The sequence below is a fragment of the Prinia subflava genome, chromosome 12, assembly GCF_021018805.1.
Source record: "Prinia subflava isolate CZ2003 ecotype Zambia chromosome 12, Cam_Psub_1.2, whole genome shotgun sequence".
Lineage (NCBI taxonomy): Eukaryota > Metazoa > Chordata > Aves > Passeriformes > Cisticolidae > Prinia > Prinia subflava.
In genome coordinates, this window is record NC_086258.1 from 6,330,817 (window position 1) to 6,355,661 (window position 24,845).

At 58.7% G+C, this 24,845-nt stretch overlaps 1 protein-coding gene across 1 annotated transcript; it reads left to right on the top strand.

Moving 5' to 3' along the window:
* Positions 1–2,241: 2,241 nt before the first annotated feature.
* NCS1 (neuronal calcium sensor 1) lies at positions 2,242–23,477 on the top strand. The gene is made up of 8 exons (XM_063410298.1): positions 2,242–2,560; positions 15,398–15,422; positions 16,892–17,030; positions 17,443–17,521; positions 17,630–17,718; positions 18,025–18,102; positions 18,442–18,558; positions 19,232–23,477. Exons 1-7 carry the CDS (start codon positions 2,497–2,499, stop codon positions 18,538–18,540), a joined length of 573 nt encoding a protein of 190 aa, XP_063266368.1. The 5' UTR covers positions 2,242–2,496; the 3' UTR covers positions 18,541–18,558; positions 19,232–23,477.
* Positions 23,478–24,845: the final 1,368 nt, after the last annotated feature.

Genomic DNA, 24,845 nt, shown 5'->3' on the forward strand with positions numbered 1-24,845 from the left:
GAGAAATGTCACTTCATCCCAGAAAATGTCACTAGGGTTGTTATTTAAACAGTAATAGGGTTAAAGCTAATAATTGGGAGGTGAAAGTGACTGGCTTGCATAGTTTGCGATTACTCTTCTCCTCTCGTCTGTGTGATTTGAGTTCTCTCCTCAGTGTTTCACGTGGTGGAGGCAGGGTAGAGTTTTAAATAGAATTAAATCCTTTCAACATCACTTTTGCAGCAGCCGAGCCTGTGCTAGAATGCCCGTGCTGTGCAGGGCAGGTTTGGGACCCCTCTGGACCCCCAGCTGGGCACTGACAGGTCACACTCTGCACACAAAAGGACACCCCTGCTGCTGTGTGATTACACAGAAGAAGGGAAATACTGCAAAAACTGGAGTTTTGCTGGTGGGCAGCAAAGAAGGGGCTACACAGGACATTTGCAGCACGTTTTGGGACTAGATTGGAATCTGCTGAGGCCGATGTTGGAGTCACAGGCAGGCCTCTATCTCTAAAAGCCATGCAAGTGCTGGAAGTGACTGGGAGGGATGCTGGAGGGGAGACACGGCCTCACAGAGCTCCCAGTGCCGTGTGCTGCCAATCCCCTGTCCTCAGTGCCACCCCTCCAGCTCATCTCCCGGGCTGTGCCGCTGCAGGGACATGGTGATGGTGTTTTTATCCTCCTCTGCCTTAACGAGCTCATTTGTGTGAGGCTGGCTAATGGAGAACGAGGCATTTCAGAAACATCCACTTGGGGAATGTATCCCTGGAGAGGCGTCAGGACACGTTTGGCTGGTTAGAAACAATAAAGGTGCAAAGAGCAGCGCTGTGTCAGCTGTGCTCCTCTGTGTCCTCGGCAAACACCCCGTGTGTGTTGTGCTGGGCTCTCCACAGCCTCGCAGACAGGTTTGGCTGTATCCAGGCACGGATTTTGCCCCTCTTTGGCTGCTGCCACGGGAGTCCAGGCATGCCCGGGCAGCTCCAGCAGGGCCCTCATTGCAACACGGGCGGGAAGAAAACTCTGTTTATCCTGTGCATCGGTACAGCTAATGACTGCACACACACCGAGCTGTTGTGGAGGCACAAAGCCCTGCTTAGGTTTGGGATGGGGAAAAGCTGGCTGCTGCTGCTTTTAACACTTGTGTGGTTTCCTGGCTGCACCACAAACCTGCTGGAGGATGAATCTGTGGGGCTTTTGAAGTGATTGAACCTCATGATCTCTCTGTGTACACATTGCAGAGAGTGACTGAAGGCTCAGTGGGGCCCTGGTGTGAGAGAATGGTAAAATTACAGAAGGGTTTGGGTTGGGAGGCACCTAAAAGATCGTTTGGTCCAACCCTCTTTCCTGGCAGGGACACCTTCCACTAATCCAGATTGCTCAGAGCCCCATCCATCCTGACCTTGGACACTCCAGGGATGGGGCAGCCACAGCTTCTTTGGGAAACCTGTGCGAGGGCCTCACCACCCTCAGAGAGAAGAATTTCTTCCTGATACCTAATCTAAACCCTGCCCTCTGTCAGTGTGAAGCCATTCCCACTCATCCTGTCCCTTCATGACCTTGTCCAAAGTCTCTCTCCAGTTCTCCTGGAGCCCCTTTCGGCACTGGAAAAGGCTCTAAGGTGTTCACAGAGCTTTCACTTCTCCAGGCTGAACAACCCCAGCTCTCTCAGCCTGAACATCCCGAGTTGAAAGGGACCCACATGGTCCTCTGCGTGGAACAGACCCCTCTTCATCTGGGGAACCCAGGGCTTGGAAAATTCTTCTACAACTGGAGGTATTGATGTCCCACCAAGGTCACCCCCGGACTCTGAGCTCAGCCTTGCTCCAGGCTCTGTTCCCACCGCCAGCTTCCCTTCCCCTCGTCCCCCCGCTGCCCATCAGACTCCCGGCAAGCAGGACTCCGATTCCCGGCATTTCCCTCCGAGCGTCCCCGCTGATCCCGGCGGGGCGGCTCGGGGGTGCCGGTGGTGGGGGCTGCTCTGGAATTCCCCCTCCCTCCCGGGTCCTCCCGCCATTGGGGGCGGCGGGGCCGTGCCGGAGCTCCATCCCCATCCCATCCCATCCCCATCCCCATCCCCATTCCCATCCCCGTTCCCATTCCCATCCCCGTTCCCATTCCCATCCCCGTTCCCATCCCGCTACCGCAGCGCAGGGCGGGGCGCGCCGCCCCCCCGCCCCTCCGCGCCCCCGCGGCCGCTCCGCGCCCGGCGGCGGAGGGCGGGGAGGGCGCGTGGAGCCGGGGACACGCACACGGACACACGGACACGCACACGGACAGCCACACGGACACACGGACACACGGACACACGGACACACGGACACACGCACACGCAGCGCGGCCCCGCAGCGCGGCTCTGCGGCCAAACCCCGCCAACAAAGACCCCTCCGCCGCCGCCGCCGCCGCCGCCCCCCGCGGGATGTAGCCGGGCCGGGAGCCCCAGCGAGGCAGCGGCCCCGCCGCTCCGTGCCCCGCAGCGAGGCCGGGAGGCGGCGGGCTCAGAGGCGCTGCCGCCACCATGGGCAAATCCAACAGCAAGTTGAAGCCTGAAGTTGTGGAAGAGCTGACCAGGAAAACGTACTGTGAGTGCCCGGGGGCTGCCGGGGGGCTGCCGGGGGGCTGCGGGGGGGTGAGGGGATCCGCGCTGCCGCCCGGCCCCGCCGCTCCCCCGGGTCGGTGCCGCGGCGAGCGGCGGCTCCTGCGGGGCCGCTCCCGGGGAGGGCGCAGGCTCGGCCGGGCTTTGTTGGAAGAATTCAGGGATTGGCCTGGGAGGAGGAAAAAACCCATAAGGCAGCAGAGACACGGAGAGAGGCGGCGAGCCAGGGGAACGCGCTGGTTTTTTGCAAAAACCATCCTCCGTGGCCTATTTCTGAGCCTCCGGGAACGGCGGGGCCAGGGCCGCATCCTGCCCGCCCGCGGCGCCCACCGGAGCATCGCGCCCTCCCTCGCCGTCCCCCCGCCCCTGCCGCCAGCATCCTTCCCGCGGGCTGCCCGGCCCCGGTACCCGGGGATTGTCCTCCCCGCGCTGCCTCCCCGGAGCCCGGCAGCAGCTCCCGGAGCAGGGTGCCGAGCGCCTGGGTGGCTTCCAAAGTTTGGGTGCGTTAGTTGGAGGGGTTCCCTTTGTTATTGCGCTCTGAAGTGGAGAGAAGAGCCCGACACCGGCGAGTTCGATATTTTTCTGTGTGTCTCACTATCAGTTTAATAACCTGATTTTCTGAGCGAGCGGCTCTCCCGTCTGGACCTCCATCGTAATCTAATTAACGTGGCTGGTGCCTCAGCCATCCAGGTTTAGCAAAATCATTTTTTTTCTTGAAGGATGCACAAAGGAAACAAAGGCTTTGGTGGCTCAAGTTTGCCTCCCCTCTCGCAGGTCGCAGATATTCCCCAAACGTGCAGCAGACCTGCGAGCTCTCCTCCCTGTCATTGCTGCAGTCCCACGGCAGCGCTTACCCAAAAAGGCAATAGATTAGGATGCAGCAAGTTCTCCCATATGGAGAAGAGGCAATTCTGGTGCATTGCACAACCCTACACGCGGGGCTGCTCTGTGCCGTGGCACAGCGGGCGGGAGGAGGGCAGGGGGTGGGGGGCACGTCCGCATAGCCGGGGGTGTGATGGCAGGAGAGGCTGGGGTACCCGGCTGGGCTTCCTCAACGTGCTCAGGGGGAGGAAGTAGTGAGAAGGTGGCAGTGCCAGGTGGGCACAGCCCCGGCTGGAGCTGAGCTGGGTTTTGGTGCCCTCACTGCAGCTGCCGCCCGCGGCGGGCCCGGTACCGTTCATGCTGTGCTGCAATCGCCCGCTCGGTTTGCAGCCACTGAGGCACCTGATCTGTGCTGGAGAGGAGTCTGGGGACAGCCAGCCGCAGCACAGCCTTGTGTGCTGGTGATCTCCTGTGTGCTGGGCTCTCTGCACACCTGGGGTGGCTCCGCTGCCCAGGAAGGTGCCAGCACCAGCGGGGCTGACACAGTGGTGCCCCGTGTCTTACTGAAACCAGGCAAACACAGCACTGGTGAAACCAATGTCTTTGGGCACAGGGATGTCTCTGCTGGGTAAGGCCAGCAGGTCATTGCTTTTTTGAATCACTTCAGTCCCAACTTTCTGCTCCTCTCTTTTTCCTCTCTCCTTTCCTCTGCACCCTTTCCAAGAAAGATTGTGGTCCTCTGATCCCTCCCTCAATGAGTTTCCAGTCTGTCTGGAGCTTTGCCTGCCTGCTCTGGACCTCTCAGTGCCTCTTTTTAAAGACCCCTGTACCTGTGCAGGTGAGGCAGCAGTACGTGGCCCTTTGCGTGGCTGGAGCCTGGTGCAGCATCCCAACGTGCCCCAGCAGCGTGTGCCTGGTGCTATGGTGCCTGTCAGGGAGAGCTGTCACTAATTCCAGGGTCTGTTTGTTGAGCTCTGCTCATTCCACCTCTCATCTCTGGGATTAATTACTTTTGCTGAGCGCTTCTGCCCCTTTTCTGCAGCTGTCAAGGCGAGCGTGCGTTCCCTTGTCTGGTGAAGCACTTCACAGGGCCCTCCCAGGCATGGCCAAGAGCCTGGGATTTATCTTCAGACCACGGGAGATTGGAAAGATGCCAGTTCCCTTCTGTGTTTTGGGGAAGGCAGGCAGAGGAGAGGCAGGTAGGAGGGCAGGGCTGTGCTGGGTACAGTGGGAGGAACTGATCCGGACCCCTGTGCTGTGGCTGGTGGAGCAGCTGGAGCAGGAGACGGTCACACACACAAATCCATGGCCTGCTCAAGAACTTCTGGGGGCCTGCCTGGAAAAGGGATTTTTTCCACAGCATGTTGATATTTAGGCACATTTCTGGCAGACACAAAAGCATCCCTGCCCATCCCATGTCCCGGCTGCCACGTTACCAAGCAAGTGCTGTCCCTGCCGTGTGTGTGGTGCAGTTTCTGCTGTTGCTACACCACATCTGGGCAGATGTCTCCAGTGCCCAAACTGATGGGAACCTGCATTTGTCCCAGGGAGGTTCCCGTGGCAGCCTGAGCTGTGGCTGTGGTACATGGAGGGCTTCTCCCACGCTGGGATTTCCTTCCATTGCATCATTTTCTGTTTGTGTGAACTGCCACACAAAACAAAGCAAATACCAAAAAGGCCCCTCTCAGTTCTGCAGGAACAGAGGGAAATGTCACCCTCTCTCCCTGTCCCACACGGCTTTTCTGCTGATTTATCTCATCCATGGGATGCAGAGGACCTCTGCTTCCCCTCAGTGCTCTTCAGTGCCTGGTGGCCTCTTGTGTCCCTTGTCCTCTCTGAGCTCTCCATCTCCTGTTTGTGGTGTTTCTCTGGCCGTGCCTCAGCTGCAGCAATCCTGGACAAGCAGGAGATGGGAGCAGCCAGGAGGGGAGCCTGGGGAGGCTCAGGTGCCAGGGCAGATGTGGGCAGGGAGGTTGGGCTGAGGATGCTGCAGGGCTGCCATCAACGCCCTCCGTGAGCTGTGAAGAATATTTCCCTGCGTGCATTCAGAGCAGGTTGTCCCAGGCCCTGCTGGGAACATGGAAAGGCAGGAGCCTGGAAACCTCATCTCTTGGCTCCCCTCCCCACTCTGCTCCTGACTTACAGTGCTGGGGGCCAGATTTTAATGGCACTTGGACACCTAAAGGCGCAGAAGGGCTTCTTTGGAGTGCCGGCTGCCCGAATCCTGTTGGTTTGGACCCATCTCCATGTGCCTTTCTGTGTCTCAGGGCACCTGAGTGCCCAGGAATACCTGGCAATGCCAAGCTCTGCTGTCTGCCAGGTGCTGGAATGGTGCTGGTGGGGACAGCCAGGCTGCAGGGCTGTTTAACCCTCCTTGGAGACCAGTCTGATGCCACACAGGAGCTGCAGGAGAAGTCAATGCTGAGTGATAACAATACTGAATAATAAATTATGTAATTCTTGGTACTTTCATAGATCCTTTCATTGAAAAGCTTCAAAGTGCTTTATAATAATTAATTTATTAATCCTCCTGATGCCTCGTTGGGGTAGCTCAGAGCTGCAGTTTGGTGCTGTGTCCCAGGAGGTGCTGACTCCTGAGACTTGAAGGAACCACGATCACATCTGCTCCCTTGGAGATTTAAACCTGAGCTTAACTTGGGCCAGGTGCTCACGGCTTAGGGCCACAGTGGGGTTTGGGATTGTGTTTAGGAGCCTTGTGGGGCCACAGTCAGAGGGTTCTGCTCAGCTGGAGATTTATGAAGGTCCTGAGGCGTGACTGCAGCCTGAATGAAGTGTGTGCAGTTATATGCCCTGGGTGGAAATGACTTACTGTGGGCTCCTGGGAGAGAAACTGGGAGAGAAATACAGTTCTGAATGTCCCTACTCACACCAGCACTCCCAGGCCAGTAACCCTTAAAATCATGAAGCAGTTTTAAAAATGTGCACTTGTTTCAGAAAAGCACATTTTAGCTCTTCTTTTTTTTTTTTTTTCCCAGTCATTTTGGGGAGGATTGGCTTTCAGGGTTCCCTTTGCACAGCTATTGCCAGTGCCCAGAACTAGCACTGTGTTATTTTTGAGGCTGCAATAGCTGAGCAATCAGGCATGCTCAGAGCTGTGCCGGTGCAGCAGCATCGCTCTGGGGCCAGCTTGGGGTCAGGATGGTTGGGGATGACGGTCCCAGTGCTCCTGAGGCCACCGTGAGGCTCAGGGGAAGGTGTGAGAGCCACAGAGAGGGTGCCAAAATGACACCCAGGCTGCAGAGTGGGTGCGAGGAAGATGCTCTTTTCCCAAGAACCGCATCCCACCCACTGTGATCTATTTTGTGGATTTTAAACTCACTCCGGCATCATCGTTTTCTGCTCTTTCACAATGAGCTGCAAAATTGGCTCCGCTGCTCGACAGTAATGCAGGGAATTAATGGGCATTAGTTTAAGAGCAAACTATAAACATATTGATTTGTAGTTACGGGGGTACGTGGTGGCGGGTGGAATTCTGTGGGAAAGGGAAGGAAATTCTACGACTGCAGCAGTTTTTAGCCAGGAAAATGGATTGGTTCCCTGCTGGCTGAGCCAGGCTGGGGCTTTGCTCCACCATGCCCCCCCAGTGCTGAGGAAATGTGCTGGCTGGGGCAGTGGGCAGGAGCAGAGCAGGGACCTTGGTAGCTCCCCCGCTGCTGCTGGTTTATTTTTAGCCTCCGAAGTGTTTGGCCCCAGGCACTGGGTTTCTCTGCCAGGTTGGTTTGTGTTGAAATCCCTCCTGTTGCTCATCCAGCAGAAAGTGGGGTGAGCTGGCTGGGTGGTTATGGACCCGTTATCCCTCAGTGGCAAATGCTGGGTGAAATTGTCACTGTGGGTGACTTTTACCAGGGCTTGGAGTGACAGGACAAGGGGCAATGGCTTCAGACTGACAGAGAGCAGGGTTAGATGGGATGTCAGAAAGGAATTCTTCCCTGTGAGGGTGGTGAGGCCCTGGCACGGGTTGCCCAGAGAAGCTGTGGCTGCCCCATCCCTGGAAGTGTCCAAGGCCAGGCTGGTTTGGGGCACAGGGACAGGACAATGGGCAGGAGGTGCCAGAGGGATGCCCAGGGGCTGGAGTTTGTCTGGGGCCTGTGTCTGCTGCAGAGCTGTGGAGGGGGATGCTGTGGTGCAGGTTCACTGCAAGGTCAGTGTGGAGCTGCTGTGCTGCCTCTGGAGGGCTGTGGGGGTCAGGAGCACCTCCAGCCCCTTCTCCAAGGCAACCCCAACCTGCTCCCGGTGAGTCCGACCCAGGGCATCCCACACACACCTGGCCCTGGGGCTCCATGGGTAGATGCAGGTTTTGGAGTTTCAGAAGCAACTTCTGAGGAGTCCCTGCAGTCTCTGGGAGGTCCTTGCAGTGCCAGGATGGGAAGGGGGAGCCGTGACCGTCGCCCCGAGGGTTCCTCTGTGGCAGAGCAGAGCAGCCGTCCCCGCCGGCCGCGCTCGCGCCGCCGCTGCTCCGGCATCACAAGAATCACATTTCATTTATCCCCTGACATGTTAATGGATCTGCTTAACCACTCTCCTGACCTTTGCTGCCGCCGCTATAATTAAGGTTGTGAAACAAGAAGCTCTGAAGGCATCAAAGGAAGAGGCTGCTTCAGGGAGGAGCCTGCGGGCACGCTCGCTCTGTTATCGGGGTGACATTTGGGGGGTCACTTTGTTCCTCCTTGCCCTCCTTGTTCTCCTGGATCTTCCAGGGAGCTGGATGCCAAGGGAAGCCGGGGTTTGTGCCCTGGGCAGGGGTGGCCATGGGGTGCTGAGCCCTGGGCATGGTCTGTGTCGCTTCCATCATCATCACTGCCGTGGGTCCCCCAGCCCGGTGGTGCCAGCGCGGGGCTCCCTCCCCACACCTCCTGCTGGAGGAGGGCTGCTGTGCTTCAGCCACGCTTCTCCAGCATCTTCTGGTCGATGGCTGGACCCAGTGGAGCTGCTGTGGGTCTCTGTGCCAGCCCTCAGTGCACAGTGATCCCTGCAAGAGAGACTGGGAGGGCAGCAGAGGTGGCCCTGCCTTGAGCATCCTCCTGACCTTCCCACAGCTCCAGGGAGTGATGGCTGAGCCAGAGGCATTTCCTTTCCTATTGCCCATGCTGGTCTAGAGGGGAGTTTTCTCCTCTGCCCAGGGCGGGAATTGCTCCTCAGGTTGAGGATGGTGCCTTGGAGTGAAAGATCACACTGAAGTCCCTGTGGCCAAGGGATGGATTTAAGCAGGTGGCAGGACACAGCTGCCTGCCCTGGCTGGGCAGGAGGGCTGCTCCATCCCTGCTCCCAGCAGCTCTGGGAATTCTCTACCCCTCCAGGCATTGCTGCATTGGCTGGGATTCACTCCTGGGATAGACCTGCCACAGCCACCAGCTGCTGCTGTGAGGGTGCTTCAGCCTGATTCAGTAATTCCCAAATGAAGGCACTGTCCTTTGCCCTTCCTCTCCTGCCTTTGCTTCAAAGAACAACTGCTGCTTTTTTTCCCTAAACCCAATTTCCAAAGCCTAATGTCGGGCCCTTAAATATTTAATAAAGTCTAAAAAGGATTTCAGCTGCATATTGGCTTTCCTGTTGGTACCAGCCCCGGGGGAGATGAGAGCTGCTCATGGACCTGTTTATCCAGTCTGGGAGCAAGGCAGACCACTAATGGCAACCGCTGGTGAGGAGGGTGTCAAACAGCCCGGCACTGCTCTGAGCATTGCTCCGTGTCTCAGAGTAACAAATGACACCAATAACACTGTCAGACTCGAGCTCCAAACGTCTCAGAGGCTCCCAGACCTGCCGTGGTGCTGGTGATGTCTGTGTCTGATGGGGAGAGAAGCCAGGCTGGGAAAGCTGGGGTGGGATTGTCCTGCTGTGGCAGGTAGGCAGCTGTGGCTGTGCTGGTGCCCACACAGTTGGGGCTCTTCCCAAATCCCATGGGGATGTTGCAGGGATGGGACACCCTGGTGTGTGGGTGGTGTGGGCAGGAGCAGGGATGGGCACGGGGCTGAGCTGGGGGAACAGTGGTTTGGACAGGCTTGGAGCAAAAGAAAATTGCATCAGTCATATTCTAGGAACAGTTATTTGTATGGGTGTTTTACTACCTGTTCCCCAGAGCTGTCCCTGTGCTGCCTGGGAGCAGGAGCAAAACCCACCCAGGGGTGGTCTGGTGGCCCCAGAGCTGGCAGAGATCACGGGACTAGGACATCATTAAGGAGTTCAACCTGAATTTTAATGAGACCACATCATCAGGACCAAAGTACCCAAATTTCCAAAGTGCTGACATGTGGTGAATCCTAAAAGTTACCATCATCAAACAGAGACCTGAGTGAGCTGTGAGTGCCCCAGGGTGGGCTGATGGACAGCCCCAGGGCGTGGCAGCCTGCGAGAGTTCACCCCTTCCTCCACCACCGTGCAGCTCCCGTGGGCACTGGGCTCTGTGCCGGGGTTAGTGCTGGAACTGGGGCAGTGCACTGGGAAGAACCTCATGCCAATGCTCCAGCTGCCCCTGGAATGCTTCCCCCTGATCCCCCCGAGTTGCCCAAAGCCACCTGACAGCCCAGGCTGCCAGAGTGACCCCAGCAGCCCTGGCATACAGGGCACCTTCCTCTCTGCACAGGGAGGTGCCCGTTCTGCCCCAGACAGTGCTGCCCCCCTGTTTGGGGGCTGGGTGAAGCCCCACGGCTGCTCTGTGCTCTTGGCTGAGTGTTTTATAGGGACAAGCCCTGGAACCGGGGGTGACCACTCAGGCTGTGATGTGTTCAGCCCAGGTAACTCTGCAGAGCCAGGGACTGGCACTGGGATGGGATGGGACCTTGCCGTGTCCGTGCTTGCAGGTGTGAAGTCTGCACCGAGAACGGCTGCACCGAGCCCGGTGGTGGCTCTGAGGGGCCAGAGGCGAATTCTGCAAGGGCTGTTCAGACTGCGCTGCTGCCGCTGCGCTCCGGGGGCTGGAGCGAAGCGCACGCACACGCTGCCGAGCCGGGAGGGAGGGAGGGAGCTCCTAATTGGTCAATATTAACATTGCGATGATGTTGAGAGCGGAGTTTGTATCAGATTTGCGTTCAGAAAATTCTTAAATGCGTGTTTCGCCGAGACGAGGGGCGGGGTGTGCTGGGCACGAATCGCGGGGTGCGCGGGGCTCACCCCGGGCTCCTCCGCATCGGCGCCCCATTCCTTCGCGCATGAGCGCCCAATTAACACACACATGAGCGCACAATTAACTCACATGTCAGCACCCAGCCGGGTTGATGCATGGCTGTGAATCCCCGCTGCATTGCTCGCTGCTTCTGCGTGCATGAGCGCCCTGGTGGCTGATGCATGAGTGCCCAATTAACTGGCGCACGTGCCTGCAATTAGCTCATGCCTGAGTGTCCGATTAATTCATGCATGAGCACCTGATGCGTTCACACCTGAGTGCCCAATTAGTACGTGCACAAGTGTGTTATCTCCTAATTACACTAATTTACGCATGAGTGCCCAATTAGCTCACGCAGGAGTGCCCGGCGGATGGACGCGTGACTGCTCCATTAATCCGTGTGTGAGCTCCCCGTGAATTCATGAATGCCCGCAAAAATGGATGCATGAGCGGCCCTTTCACTCTCGCCGCAGCACCCGGGCAATTCATGCGTGAGCACCCAATTAGTTCACCCACAAGCACCCACGTAATTTATGCACGAGTGCCCAATTAACCCACGCCTGATGTCCCGGTGTGTTTTTGCGTGAGTGCCCCTCTGGCTCAGGCATGGGTGTCCAGTTAGTGCGTGCATAAGTGCCCCATTCCCTCATGCCTGGGCACCTATTGTGGGTGCCTGATTTCCCCTGGCCTGGGCGCTGCTCTGAGCACCCACAGCACCCCAAACCCTTTGGGAGCCCCTTCTTAGGGTGATGTGCTGGCTCCCCCAGACTGGGATGCCCGGGGACCCTGTGTAGGAGCCACAGCAGGTCCCTGGGGGAAATAAGGACATAAAGACATGACAAGAACTGCCCCTGCCATGACTCAGTGTGTCGTGCTTGTCCAGTTCCCCGTGGGCTGGCACAGCTCACGAGCTGGCATGGTTGGAGTGCTCTGTGGCAGCGAGGGAAGCCACTTTGTGCCTGGAAATAATTAACCGGTTTCCCTGATAAGGCTGCGGTGCCACGGCCCCGCGGTGCCACGGCCCCACGCTGCCTCAGCAGCTGGGGCAAGAGGGGACATGTGGGGGCTCGGTGGAGAATCCTCCCTGAGCCTTTGGGAGCCCAAACCTGCGTAAGGACAGAGCCGTGCCGCTGGTTTTGGCACACAGGGGCTGAGCTGAGTGTGCCCAGTTCCGCTCAGGTCCAGCCCTGCGGCTGCGGCCAAACCCCTGCCCTTGCACACAGGGGAAAGGATGTCAGCACCAAGCAAGCCCCTGTGGGGCTGGGGCATCACCTCATCACCCCCCCGGGACCAGGGCTCCCCGAACCATTCGAGTCCAGCCCAGCCCTCCTTCCTGCCGCGGTCCAGCGACCTCCCTGCGGCAGGGCCACGGACGGGGATTTGCAGTCCCGGCTCCCTCCTCTCCGCCTGGAAAACACAAATTAACAGGCTTGAGCACTGATTAACCAGAGCTGATTCTTGCTGCAGTGGCAGCTGGGTGGTGGGAGGAGAGGGGGCACGCGAAGGGCGGGTGGTGACGGAGCTGTCAGTCCTCGCCTGTGCCGCTGGCATTGATGGAGAGGTGGGGGGAGAGGGCTGGGGGGAGTCAGGTATGGGCAGCTGGCAGGAGGGGGCTGGGGGCTGCTTGGAGGCTCTGCCCCTCTGTGAGACCCCAAAACCTTCCTCGCAGCTGAGGTGGGAGCAGAAAGGGACCCACCAGCGAAGAGAGAGACCCCTTGGACGTGGTTTGGCGGTGCGGGGCAGCTCCTGAGCTGCCCTGGGTGCCTGTCCCTGTCCCCCCTGTCCCCCCCTGCCCTCTCTGGGTGCCGCTCCCGGCGGTTCCCGTTCTCCGCACGGTGCCGCGGTGCGGGGCTCAGCGCACGGGCCGGCGCCGCCGGGGCTCCGGCTCGGCGCTGCCTCTTCCAGCGCTGCGGTTCATAACAAATGATAACACTCTGCCTTTATTTAGCGCCTTTCATCCCCAAGGAACCCGGGCCACGCTGCTACTAACAAGCTGCTACGTGCACTATTTATAGCCGAACCCGCTGCGGGAGCGGCAGTCCCCGGAGTGCGGCGCGGCAGCTGAGCCCGGCTGCTCGCTGGAGCACGGCCCTGCTCCCCTGGGGTGCTCTGTGGGGCTGCTATGGGGTCACCCCCTTGTTCTGGGGCTTCGGGGGCGCCCCTGGGTGAGGTTTGTGTCGCTGCAGGTCGATGCGTGTCGGCTGAGCATCGCGCCGAAATCGATGCCGCGGGAGGGGAGTGCAGCAGCCGCCGCTGCTCAGGGGCTGTGTGAGCCCGGCTGGGCTCTGCCTGCGGGGACGGGCAGAGCAGAGGGACAGCCCTCTGTCGTGTGTCCTCTGTCCCCAGCCTCGGGACAGGTGGCTCAGCCACGCACTCAGCAGCGTGTCCCCAAGGCTTCTGTGGCTGCAAGCCGGGCATTTGCATTCCTGGTTGGTGCCACCCGGAGTGTCAGCACCCAGCAGGGCCAGAGTGGCTGGAAGTGGCAGCCATGAAGTCATCATCTGTCCTGATCCTAACAGCAGCTGCAGGGAGGCAGGGACTGCTCAGCCCCCATGGGTCAGGGCTGTGGTGGTTCCCTGCTCTGGGAGCACTCTGGCACAGGGGGGATTTGGTGGCAGTGAGAGGTAAACCCAGTGGTGGGTGGTTTTCTAAGGGGTTTCCACTCTCCCACCTCAGTACAAACCCCACAGATCCCCCAGACCCAAGGCTAGAGGACAGGCACCGGTGCCAGTGTGCTGGAGGAGGGCTCCGTGTGGCTCCCTGCCAGGATGCACATTAACAAATCCCTCACTGGGAGCCCTGTGCTGATTTCCAGCCTGGCACCTGAATGGTTCCTTCCGTCGGAAAAGCCTCTCCTGGGAGCACCACACATCTCTCCTGCGGCACGAGGGGAGCTGGCTCCATCCCTCCCTCCCTCCTGCCTCAGCCCGAGCGTGTCATTACCAGCATTTCTCCAGTACTAAAAAAAGCACAAATTTCTTAATTGTTTCCTGCTGGAGTTGAAAGGCAGCTCCCGGGCCCAAAATAGCACGTTGGGGGAAAAGCAGTCGAGCAAGAGAGAGCAGGAGGCGATTTGCCTGGAGGGGCTGAGCTGAGCTCTGACTGCAGCCCCGGCTGCTGCTGCGGCTGGTTTTGCCTGCCCCCAGGGCTCACCCTCATCCTCCTCCTTCCACCTGCCCTCCTGGGTGCTCGTGGGTGCTTGGGTCGCAGAGCTGATGCCTGGGGCATCCCCTGAGCATCCTCAGGGTGGAGGTCACAGCTTGTGTCTCAGTGCGGGTGCGTGCAGGGAAACCTGCTCCTGTTGGAGGTGTCACTCAGCATCTCTCCTTGGGAAGGATGCTTCTGTGCAACTCTTTTTTTGGCTGGGGGGTGATGGGGAAATCCCTTGGAACTGCTGTCACTGATGTTTAACCCACCCCAGCTCAGCTGCTGGATGCAGCCTGTCCTTCCTGGCTCCCTCCTGCCCAAAACAAACAGCCCTCCCAATCCCTCCTGTGGCCCTGCTGAAGCCCTCAGTGCCCTTCATCCCAGATGCTGAGGATCCCTGTGCCTGCATCCCCTCTCCTGGGGAGCTGCTGTGGCCCTGTGGTGCTGCAGTGGGTGCTGCTTTTGCTGAACCCCAGGGGAATTGAAGGCTCTGTCCCTCCAACGACCCCTGTGCTGGGATGGAGGGACCCTCCAATGCTTGGGGACAGCCTTGGGCACAGAAATTCCTGCTAAGAGGGGTGCTGGAGCCACAATCCAGCTGGTGATGAGGTGGGGGATGTTGTGCGCTGTCCTGGCCACCCCAGTACTGCTGCCCCAGCCTTCACCTCTGAGCTCTGCACCTTCTGCCAGGCACGTTAGGAATCTTCCTGATGGAAAATTGCTTTTTTTTCCCTTGCCATCCAAGGTAATTGGCATCTGTTGGTGTGTCTTCAGTCTCTATTTTTATCAGCCATTTGCACATTGACATCTCCACTCGCCTCATTATCCCCGCGCCTTTCAGACCTGTGGCTTTTCTATCATCGTTTGGATGCACGACGCAAAGGAAATGACAAATGAGGCTGTTCCCCCCCCCCGTGGCCACCTGCTGGCACCCAGCTCCCCGCTGTGGGGAGGCACAGGCACAGCTCCTGCAGTGGCACACGCAGTGACAAGTGCCAGCCCCCTGCCCAGTGCCCTGCATCCCTCAGAGCCTTTCCTCTGCTGAGGACATTTTTCATCTCAGCAGCTGTCCCTTGCCTGGGGACACTTGGGGTTGCCAGTGCTGTCTGCTTTCTAGTTTGTCGTATTTTGGGGGGCTTTTCCAGAGCCTGGTGAGGCTCCCCAGGGTGCTGGGATGGGTTTGATGATGTTTCTGCAGAGGCAGCTGATACCTGGGGGGATGCCAGCCCTGGGGCTGTGCCTGTGCTCATGTTCAGTGTGACAATGTCAGGGCCAGGCAAATTCCTTCCCTGAGCCCCCTCCAGGCAGATGTTTCAGCAGATGTTCTCAGGGATGTTTTAGCTCTGGGAAGATGAGACAGCGGGGCCAGATCCTCCCCAGGCATGATCAGCTTGTCCTTTTCGTGGTCTATCCATAGCTCTGCACTCCCTGAGCACAACACAAAACATCTTGGGAGTCTCCCTGGTTCCAGGGGTCCCCAGCACCTGCAGCCCTGGCCCCGTGGGCTGGCACAGACTGTGCCTCAAAAGCAGTTTCTGCCACATGGGGAACACCTGGGGAACACTTGGCAGCTCATGGAGTGAGTGAGCCCTGGGACACCCCCCCAGGGAAGTCATTGTTGGGAGCCCCAGAGAATTCCCCAGGGAATTCACTGATGGGCAGAGGAACAGCTGTCACTGCAAAAGCACTAAATTTCTGTCTCTTTTATCTCTTTTCTCCTGTTTTCTCTTGCAGTCACAGAGAAGGAGGTGCAGCAGTGGTGAGTGAGCTGGCTGTGGCGCGGGGCTGTGGGCAGGGGACAGGAGCTGGTGACACTCAGCCACCCCACTGGCTGGGCAGAGCAGGAGGTGTGGCACATGCACCTGTGTTGGGGTGCAGGTGCTGCCTCACAGAGGGAAGAACAGAAAATAGAGGGGTTTTCCTTGCACACCCCATGCAGGGGCTGGGTTCCACCGGCTCTTCCCTCCCCATTCAAGCAGCCAAAGAGTGTGGGGACATGGGGACTGTCCAGTTGGTGACCTGGTACAGGAGGCAGTGCTGTCCCAGCGTGTTCCCTTTGGCAGCAGGGCCTGCAGAGGCTCTCAGGGGTAGGATCCACGGTTTCTCCATCAGCCCGCTCTCACTCCATCCCCTCCACCCCACCGAACACAGCGCCCTAGAAAAGCCGCTGCTTCCCTTTCATCTCCCTATCCCACCAGCCAGGGTTTGCTTTCTTTATCCCTTTCTCTCATCCTTCCCCCCCACCCGATGAGTCATAGCTGCAGCAACGTGAAAAAGATGTCACCGGCACTTCGGTTTCCCACCTCGCCACCCCCTTCCCCTCCTCCTCCAGCCCTTGTCCCGCTGCAGCGGGCGCCTGACAGATCTGGGCGATGTGTTGCATAACATGCACGCCCCCCACGTGATCCCGTGTGGTCCCACATGCTCCCTTGTGCTCCCTGCGTGGTGCCCACGCCCTCGGAGCCAGCGAGCCCCTTCCCTGCACCCTGCGGTGCAGCTGCACCTTGCAGCACCCAGCTCCAGCCTGTGGAGTGTTGAAGCATTTGGGGTGTTGAAGCATTGATGGGTTTTGGAAATGACCTGGGCTGTGCCATCTGAGGACACAGGAACCCCTGCTGTGCCCCCCAGCTCCTGTGAGCAGCTTCCATCTGGGGTCATGCAAAAATGATCACGGAATATCCCCAGTTGGAAGGGACCCACGAGCATCACTGTAAGTCCAGCTCCTGGCCCTGCACATCCTAAGAATCCCACGTGCCTGCAAGTGTTGTCCAAACACTTCTTGACCTCTGGCAGCCTTGGTGCCATCACCACTTCCTTGGGGAACCTTTTCAACTGCCCAGCCACCCTCACAGAACTCCGTGGTCACTGTGCCATTGTTTTCTGCCAGGGCATGGCTGCCAGTCCTGCCTGGGCAGTGGGTCCCTGTCACCTCCCATCTCCCAGAAAATGTTCTACACAAGCCTGGTTGTGGCCCTGTTGCCACTTGTGGGCTGGCAGCAGGTTGGAGCAGTGCAGTGGGCACCACTCAGTGTCACTGTCCCCACTGCCACCCTCCCAGTGGTGCCCACAAGGACCTCATCCACAGGGCTGGGATGCTGTGGGTGGGTCATGGGAGGGACACAGGGAGCACCTGGGGACCTTCCCAGTTCCAGCCCACTGCAGCACTGGGGGGAGCTCCCATCTCTGTGGGGAGACCCTCCTTGCCCACACTGTGCCCTCCATTCGCAGGTACAAGGGCTTCATCAAGGACTGTCCCAGCGGGCAGCTCGATGCCGCCGGCTTCCAGAAGATCTATAAGCAGTTCTTCCCCTTCGGTGACCCAACCAAATTCGCCACCTTTGTTTTCAATGTCTTTGATGAGAACAAAGTAAGTCTGGGATGCAGAGGCACGGTCCAGGGCAGTCAGGGGTGGGGGGATGGGTTTGGAGTGTGCCTGCCTGGCACTGGAGGAGCAAAATATTCCAGCATTTCCTGGGGCATGAAATGGAACTGGCGCAGCTGGAGTGAGCCCCCACGCTTATTTTAGTTGGGGAGAGTCACGTGGAGAAGGGCCATGGAGTAGGAAAGGAGGAACGTGGTGTTGTGGTGCCGCTGACAAAATCCCATCCATGCGGTGCCCCCTGCGTTCCGGAGCCGCTCCCTCCAGGATGCTCGCTGGAGATAAATGTGCATCACTCCTCCCTCCCTGCTCCCTTTCTGGATGTGCCCCCTCAGAGGGCAGGGAGGACTTTGCTGGACAGGAGTGTCAGCAGCCCCTGACCCCTCCTTTGCTCCCCCAGGATGGGAGGATCGAGTTTTCCGAGTTCATCCAGGCACTGTCGGTCACCTCCCGGGGGACGCTGGACGAGAAGCTGAGGTGTAAGTGCTCCCCACGGGGTGCTGGTGGGCTCAGCCCCACGAGGGTGCTGGGGTGTGTGGCCAGGGGGGGACCACAGCCCCAGCCCTTGGTGTTGCTCTGCCTCGCAGGGGCGTTCAAGCTCTACGACCTGGACAATGACGGCTACATCACGAGGAACGAGATGCTGGACATTGTGGATGCCATTTATCAGATGGTGGTAAGAGGGCCGGGGGAGCAGGGGGTGAGCAACCCCTGGGAGTCCCTGCTGGGCTGGAGCTTGGCTCTGTGGGAATGCTGAAACACCCTCAGTTCCTTATTTGCCCTTTTTCATGGTGGGGGGTTGTGGCCATTGTGGCCATCATGGCCAGGGCAGTGTCTGGATCTGGTTGCTGAGGGTGGTTCTGGTGCCAACACTGCCCCCTTGCACCCTGATGTGGGGTGTGAGGGGACAATCCTCGCCCAGGGACACCTTCCAAGCAGGGTACAGATGGGTGTGTGACCTGCTCCTGTCCTGCTGCTGCAGGGAAACACAGTGGAGCTTCCCGAGGAGGAGAACACACCAGAGAAGAGGGTGGATCGGATTTTTGCCATGATGGACAAGGTGAGGATGCTTGGGGTTTTTTTTTTCTGTGGCCAAGGGATTTAGGAGGTGCTGTGGGTCCCTTTGCTGCATCTTGGCTCCTGCAGGTGCCTCCTTGCCCCACCAACACAATGTCTCAGCTACTGTGTGAGATACCCACACCCCTCTGGGATCCCTGTATCCATTTCAGGGTCTCCAAGGTGGCACTGTCCCCTCCATGGCTGCAGGCATGGGTGGCTCCATGGGGAAACCGAGGCTGGGGCAGGGCGGTGGGGAGGATGTGTGTGCCGGTGTGTGTGTGTGTGTGTGTGTGGGGTGCTCAGCTGGGCTGAGCAGTGCAGTGACAGGAGCGTTTTGCAGAATGCAGACGGGAAGCTGACGCTGCAGGAATTCCAGGAGGGCTCCAAGGCCGACCCCTCCATTGTGCAGGCGCTCTCCCTCTACGATGGGCTCGTATAGTCCCGGGGCCGAGCGGCGGTGAGTGCAGCACCGGGGCTGAGGGGGCCCCATCTCCCCCCTGCCTCGTGCCATTCCCACCTCCCCCAGGCACAGGCAGCTGATTCTCCTCTGCTGAGGCACCAAAACATGGATATCCCCCACCAAAACCAGACAGGATGCCCCCATTCTGGTGGGTTTCTCCCAGTCCTCCTCACATCACAGAGCCCTCTCGGACCTCATCCCATGGAGATGGAAACGTTTGCCTGCAGCTCAGCTCACTCCCTCACCAGCAGATGTGGCTGCAGAGGAGGCAGGGAAGCAGCTGGCGTGCTGGGGGCATGGGGACACTCCAGAGACAGATCATATTAAATGTTTTATTTATCTTCTATCTCACTGTATTATGCCCTGGAGCTGGGTTTGGCACAGCAGTGTCGGGGCACTGGTTCACAGCATCACGCAGGTGCTGGGCTGAGCACCCCGTGGTCCCTGCTGTGCCCTGTGGACCTGTGCAGAGTCCCCTGGAGTGCTTTTGGTCACACAGCCCAGGCAGTGTCCTGGGGCTGGGGTGTTTTTTAACCCCACTGGAGTTTTGAGATTTTCAATCTCTATTCTGTTTCCAGCTTTGCCCTCCCAGCTGCTCTGGTGTCGCATGAGATGGCCACAGGGATTCTGGCCGTACTTCTCACCCTGTTTCTCCCCCTCTCTCCTGCAGATGCCTGGGGGAAGATGCTCTCCGTGCCATCCGGCCGCCGCCGCGCGAAGCTTGCCTGTCCCTCCCGGCCTTCCTTTCTGTTCCGCGAGTCAGGGATGCCCTCGAAGCGCGAGCGACTCCCCCTCTGCACTCTGAACCAGCCGCTGCCATTCGCCAACTTCTGCTTTTTCCAAAAAAACACAAACAAACCCCTCGCCAGACCCTGGTCTGAGTGGCAGCGAACGCCCGAGATTCAGGGCGGGGGGAAGGCTCGAGCAGCGCCGCCGGCAGAGCCTCCCCTCGCTCCCTTTTTCCTCCCTCTGGATGGGACTGCGGATGCGCCGGCGGGGTCCTCCCTTGGGAGCCAGCCAGAGGTGGAGATGGAGCCCAAAGGTACCGGGGGGCTGCGCCCCAGCTCTGCCCCTTGGCGTGGCCGAGGCACCGACGGCGATTGGGAACAGAGTCCTGGCGTCACCCACAGCGCCGCTGGCAGCCCGGCTCGGCTCACTAGGGATATATATTATATTGTTATTATATTTTTCTTTTTTTTTTTTGTGAGACAGTATTGTGCTTTTTGGTTTGGTTTTGTTTTGGGTTTGTTGTTTTTTGTTTTTTTTTTTCCCTTCGGTGGAAAAAAGTGAGGCTTTTTTTTACACGCCTATCTCGACGATCGATACCCTTATTTATTTGTTGTAAATGTTGCTGCTGTGTTTCGTCTCTCGTGTGCGTGTCCACCCACCCAGGTGAGGATCTGTAAGGTTTACATGCTCGTACACTATTGCGGGGACCCGGGAGCCTGCAATAACAATGAAGCCAAAAATCTGCCTTCCCCCTCTCCTCCCACCCCTCGTATCCCAAGCTCCGTGGGCTGGCTGCTGTTTGGAGGGGGTGCTGTAGCTTCTTTTCCTCTTCCCGTTCCCGTGTTCCCTGCATTTTTCTGTTCACCCCACCCTTTGGGAGCTCAGCGAGGGCTCACTCAGCCCAAACCCTGAGCAGACCAAGCTCCATCCCTCAGTCGGGCAGGGTGAGGAAACTGCCGGGCACCAGAACGTCCCAATTTCCTTCCTTTTATTCATTCTCTCACTGCATGAAAAAGTATTAATGGAGCCCAGAGCTGGGTTTTGCTTTCAGGCAGATTCCTTTGCTATGTTCTGCTTTGCAAACGGTGGGAAGGTGTCTGGTGGTGGCTGTGAATCGTCCTGTGTGCTGGAGGGGCAGAGGGGGAGCCTTGCTCTGTCTTGCTCCGTGTCCCCATCCCAGCTGGGGCAGGGTGACAGGGGAGTGCCAGGCTGGGCTGTGCACAGCTCGGGGTGTCTCCTCACCCCCTCACTCCCACGGGACAGGGGAGGATTTGCTGTGAACCCAGGGTGTGGCCCCAAGCAGAGCCGCTTGTGCCCACCTTGGAGGAGGCAAAGGGCTGGGAATACACCTGGGGACATTGGGCTGCAGCCCCCCGTCATCAGCAGGGCCTGCATGGCCTCTCCAAACTCCATCGACCCCCAGCACTCCTCTGGGATGTGCCCCCAGCTCAGCCCCACCAGCACCCACACCGTGGGACACAGTTGGCATCTCTGCTGGAGAATGAGCATTGCATGGGTGGTGCCTCAGCTGCCTTGGCCCCTGCTCTGGGACAGGAGAGAGGTGCATTCCCTCAGGAGCAGAGTGCAAGAAGCCTTTGGGACCCCTAAAGCCACCCTGGGGCCTCACCCTTCCATCTCTGGTCCAGCTGATGGTAGCAGCATCTTTCCACCCATCTTTCTCCCCCCTCCCGTGGCTAAGCCCAGACAGAACTGTCCCCAAGGCAGTGGGAGGTGACATCTGGATGTGGAGGACAGTCTGACAGGTGTCTCACCATGCAGCAGACAAGGCGGTGCCTCAGTGTTTCCCGAATCCTCCCAGCCAAGAGATGCTGGTTCTTCACTGTGCAGCCCCACTCTCCAGTTCTGGGATTTTGTGCTTGTGGTACTTCTTGATGCCCACGAAAAATCACCTTTCCCCATCCCCAAGGAGACTGACCTCACGTCCACGTGCAATATTTCTGCCTCCTCTGCAGCTCCTGTCCCTGAGGATGCCCGTGTTTCATTGTGGGGGTGCTTCTGGAGGGTGTCTCTCACTCACTCCCATGGAAACCTCCTTTTCCTTATTGCTCTGTGGCCAAAATGCAACTCTCTGGGGTAGGTTTTTTGCAGTGCCTGCAACTTATTGAATGCTCATCTGCCAGACTGGTCCCCTCCTGGTGCCAATTGATGTTCCCAATGAATGTGACACTGCTGTAATCACCTCCACTGATGAATGACAGGCCCTGCCACGTTTGACAGAGTTCCTAGGCAAAGGCAAACCTCATTTGCTGTGACACTTTTCCCCTGGAAAGCTTTTAATTTTTGGAGGACCTGTCATGGTTTGAGCTCCCTCAGTGCTCACAGATGTCTCCCCAGGGAGTCAGCCCTGCCAGGGCTCTTGGCACGCTGAGTGTCCCTGAGCAAAGCACTTTGGCCCCAGTGTTCCCCCTGGCCGTGGATTTGGGACCCTGGCTTGGATGCTTCTAGTCTCCCTTTTGGGGAGGACCGAGGGGCCCTGATTCCTCCTGAACACCACCAGGATCTGCAGCATACCTTGGTGTCACTGAAAATAAGGCTTGGAGTGTCTCGTGCTTGGAAATGTTGGCCTTAACCTCCTCGTGCCTCAGTTTCCCCATCAGTGGAGTGGCTGGGGTGAGCCATCCCCCTCTGCAAAGCAGTTTGGTGTCAGTGCCCTGGCAAGCACGAGTGCTGGACACAGCTCAGGACTGAGGGCACAGGGCTTGGCAGGGCCCTCCGAGGGTCAGGGAACGGCGCGTGGAATGAGAGGTGGAATTTACATCAGCGAGGCTCTGACTCCAGCCTGTTCTACACCTGCTCGTGGTGAAACGGCCAGCAAGCCCTGCTTTGTCCCTGTTCCTGCTCGGGTTCCTGGTGCCTGTCCAAAGCAGAGCCCTGGCCATGGGAAGGGGGCCCAAAGCACAGCCAGGCAGAGGTGAGGGTCCGGCCCCGGTGACTGTGGCATGTGCCCCCTCTCATTTGTCCCTGTCGGTGTTGCCCCATTAAATGCCACGTCTGTACTTTCCTTTCTTTTCACTTTTCTGTCTGTGTGCTGACTGTTGCTGCTTTGTATCCGTCTTTCCTTGAGCTCTGGGGCTGGGCTGGGCTGAGCTGTTTCCCCCAGGAGCAAGAGCATGGGAGAGGGCTCTGGGGGCAGATTCCCCCCTGCCCTCTCCTCACTGCACAAACCAGGACCCGAGAGAGAAGTGAAGGGTTTTTCCTCTGGAGCAGGCTGTTAATTAATGCATTTTATCACGAGACCAGGCTGGTCCCAAGAGTGCTCTCTGTTGGGTTGGTGGAGGGGGGGGTTGGCTTATGGGGGACCCCAGACCCTGTTTGTGCCAGGTACCAGCTGCATCTACCCCTCCCTCACAGAAGCAGAGGCCTGTTGGTCCTTCCTGTGCCATCAGGACAGCACATTCCTGTTGGATGGGGAGGCTGAGGTGGTGGGAATCCCTGAGTGGGCAGGGATGCAGCTGCCCAGAGGGTGGAATTGTCTCAGAGTCTTGGGATCTGGGTTTGAGCCCCACTTGGAGCAGGGCTGGCTTTGAAGCAGGGCCAGGCATGGCATGGGGGCAGCTGAAATCACTGGCAGAGCTGCCCCCTTCCCATGTATTTAGGGTTGGGGGGTCATTTGGGATGGGTGAGTGACCTGCAGCCAGCTCACTGTCCCCCATCCAAGGAGGAGATTTGGGGCATTTAGTGAGAGCGTCTGTCACTTCTCCTTCTCGAGGGCATTGGAGGGGAGGGTGTGGCTGGGACAGAAGTGGGGGCTGAGGGCAAAGGAGGGAGCTGATGGCCCCAGTCTCAGTGCACACTTTGGGCTGCAGCAGTTTTGGGGTCTCAGTTACGCATGTCAGCCCTGCCCATGCAGCAAAGTCATCTTTCCCTTCTCTCTCTGCTCCTGTGGCCACCAGCCCCGGGCTGGGTGCCCTGTGCCTGCCACAGGTGTGACCCCTGCCCAGGGGTGGCCCAGCCCCGGGCTGAGAAGCAGCAGCTCCAGCAAAGAGCCTTGTGTGTGAAGATGAAGCCTGTGTGTGCGTCCGTGCCGGTGTCTCGGCTTGCATGCCCCGCTGCCTTGTCTTGAGATGAATTCAAGAGCAAACCAAGCAAATGAAACAGTTTAATAACAGAACAAAACAAAACCCAGGAACTTTGTGACAGTGGAAATAAAAGCTTAATGACAGTAATGAAGTGGCAGTGGTCTGTGATGTGCTGGGGTGGGGGGCTCATGGGGGCCCCAAAGCTGCCCTGGCACCAGCGGGGCTGGGAGCTGGGCTGGGGGGTGTCACTGTCCCATGCCCCAAGGGCAGGGCTGGGATGGCACCAGCACAGGCGTAAATAGGGATGTTCTGGGCTCTGTGGGCAGGCAGGCACTGCACCCACACCTGAAGGGCTGTCAGGGCTCAGCTCCAGGCATCCCAGGCACCCTTCACCCCTATAACACTGTTCTTCCCACCTCCTTTTACCCAGACACAGCTTTCCCTCTGCCAGGTCCCATCCTGACACAGCGCCTGCATCCCTTTTGCAGTGAAGACACAGCGGTGTCACCCTCCCTGTCCCCTCTGGGTCACTTTTGGCACAGAGTGGCTGCAGAGGAATCCTGATATGAATATTCCATAATTGTGTCCCACTGCCCGGAGGTGCCCCCGGGCAGCCCCCCCTCCCCTGGCAGGGCTCACAGGGGGGCTCACAGCCTGCACTGGGCCATTCTGCGCTGCCAACTCTTCCGGAAACGAGCACTGCGAGGCCTCCCTGCCAGCCCATGTCCCTTGTGTTTTTGCTCTCCTAACGAGGCTGACTAATTGTTTTAGAGAGGCCAGAGGAGATGCCCTAATGGTCCGAACAAGGAGGCTGTGTTTGTGCAGGGGGTTTTGCCCAGAGGTGCTTTGTGCCAGCACATGTTGGGAGCTCCCAGGGATTTTTCCCTTGTGCCAGGGAGTGGGCAAGGACAGGCACAGGCTCCAAACCACGGTGGTTACCCAGAGGCTGTGCCTTAACCCCCAGCAGGGAAGGGGTTAAAGCCCAGTGAGCACAGGTGCTCCTGGCACTGGGAGCACTGGTGAGTGTGGGAAGGGCTGGCTGGGATTAATTCGGTGGTGAGGGGAAGCTGCTGGGCCAGCAGTGCGGGCACTCCCTGCCAGGGTGCAGGATGGGGCTGGGATGCAGGCTGGTGACTGGGGATGCTCCAAGGTCGGTTTTGGGGGGACTCCCCTCAGATCTGGGGCTGGGAGTGCAAAGCCTGGGGCAGTGCAAGCCCTGGGTGTGGGACTGGAAGGGGACAGGCCACTGGCACAGCCGCAGGGGCAGAAGTGTCATTGCCCTGCTGTGAGGGGAATGTCCTTGCCCACTCTGAGGCCGGGCTAGGCTGAGCCCACACTTGCAGGGATAAAGGAATGCACAGAACGGTCCCACTGTCCTGTGTGTGGGTCCTGAGAGGGGTGATTTCCAAGGTCCCCCAGCTCCTGTGCCAGGGAGGAGCAGGGCTGGTGCTGGGGGTGCAGGAGGTGCACAGCTTCACCTGGAGCCGCTTTTGGCCGTGGCTGCTCCTCGGGTGC

What these genes read in the sequence shown, in the direction of transcription:
- NCS1 (XM_063410298.1), top strand. Translation starts at nt 2,497, where the DNA reads ATGGGCAAATCCAACAGCAAGTTGAAGCCTGAAGTTGTGGAAGAGCTG. An exon ending in ATGCCATTTATCAGATGGTG is followed by an intron (nt 17,719 to 18,024) that starts GTAAGAGGGCCG and finishes CTGCTGCTGCAG; the next exon opens with GGAAACACAGTGGAGCTTCC. An exon ending in TTTTTGCCATGATGGACAAG is followed by an intron (nt 18,103 to 18,441) that starts GTGAGGATGCTT and finishes AGCGTTTTGCAG; the next exon opens with AATGCAGACGGGAAGCTGAC.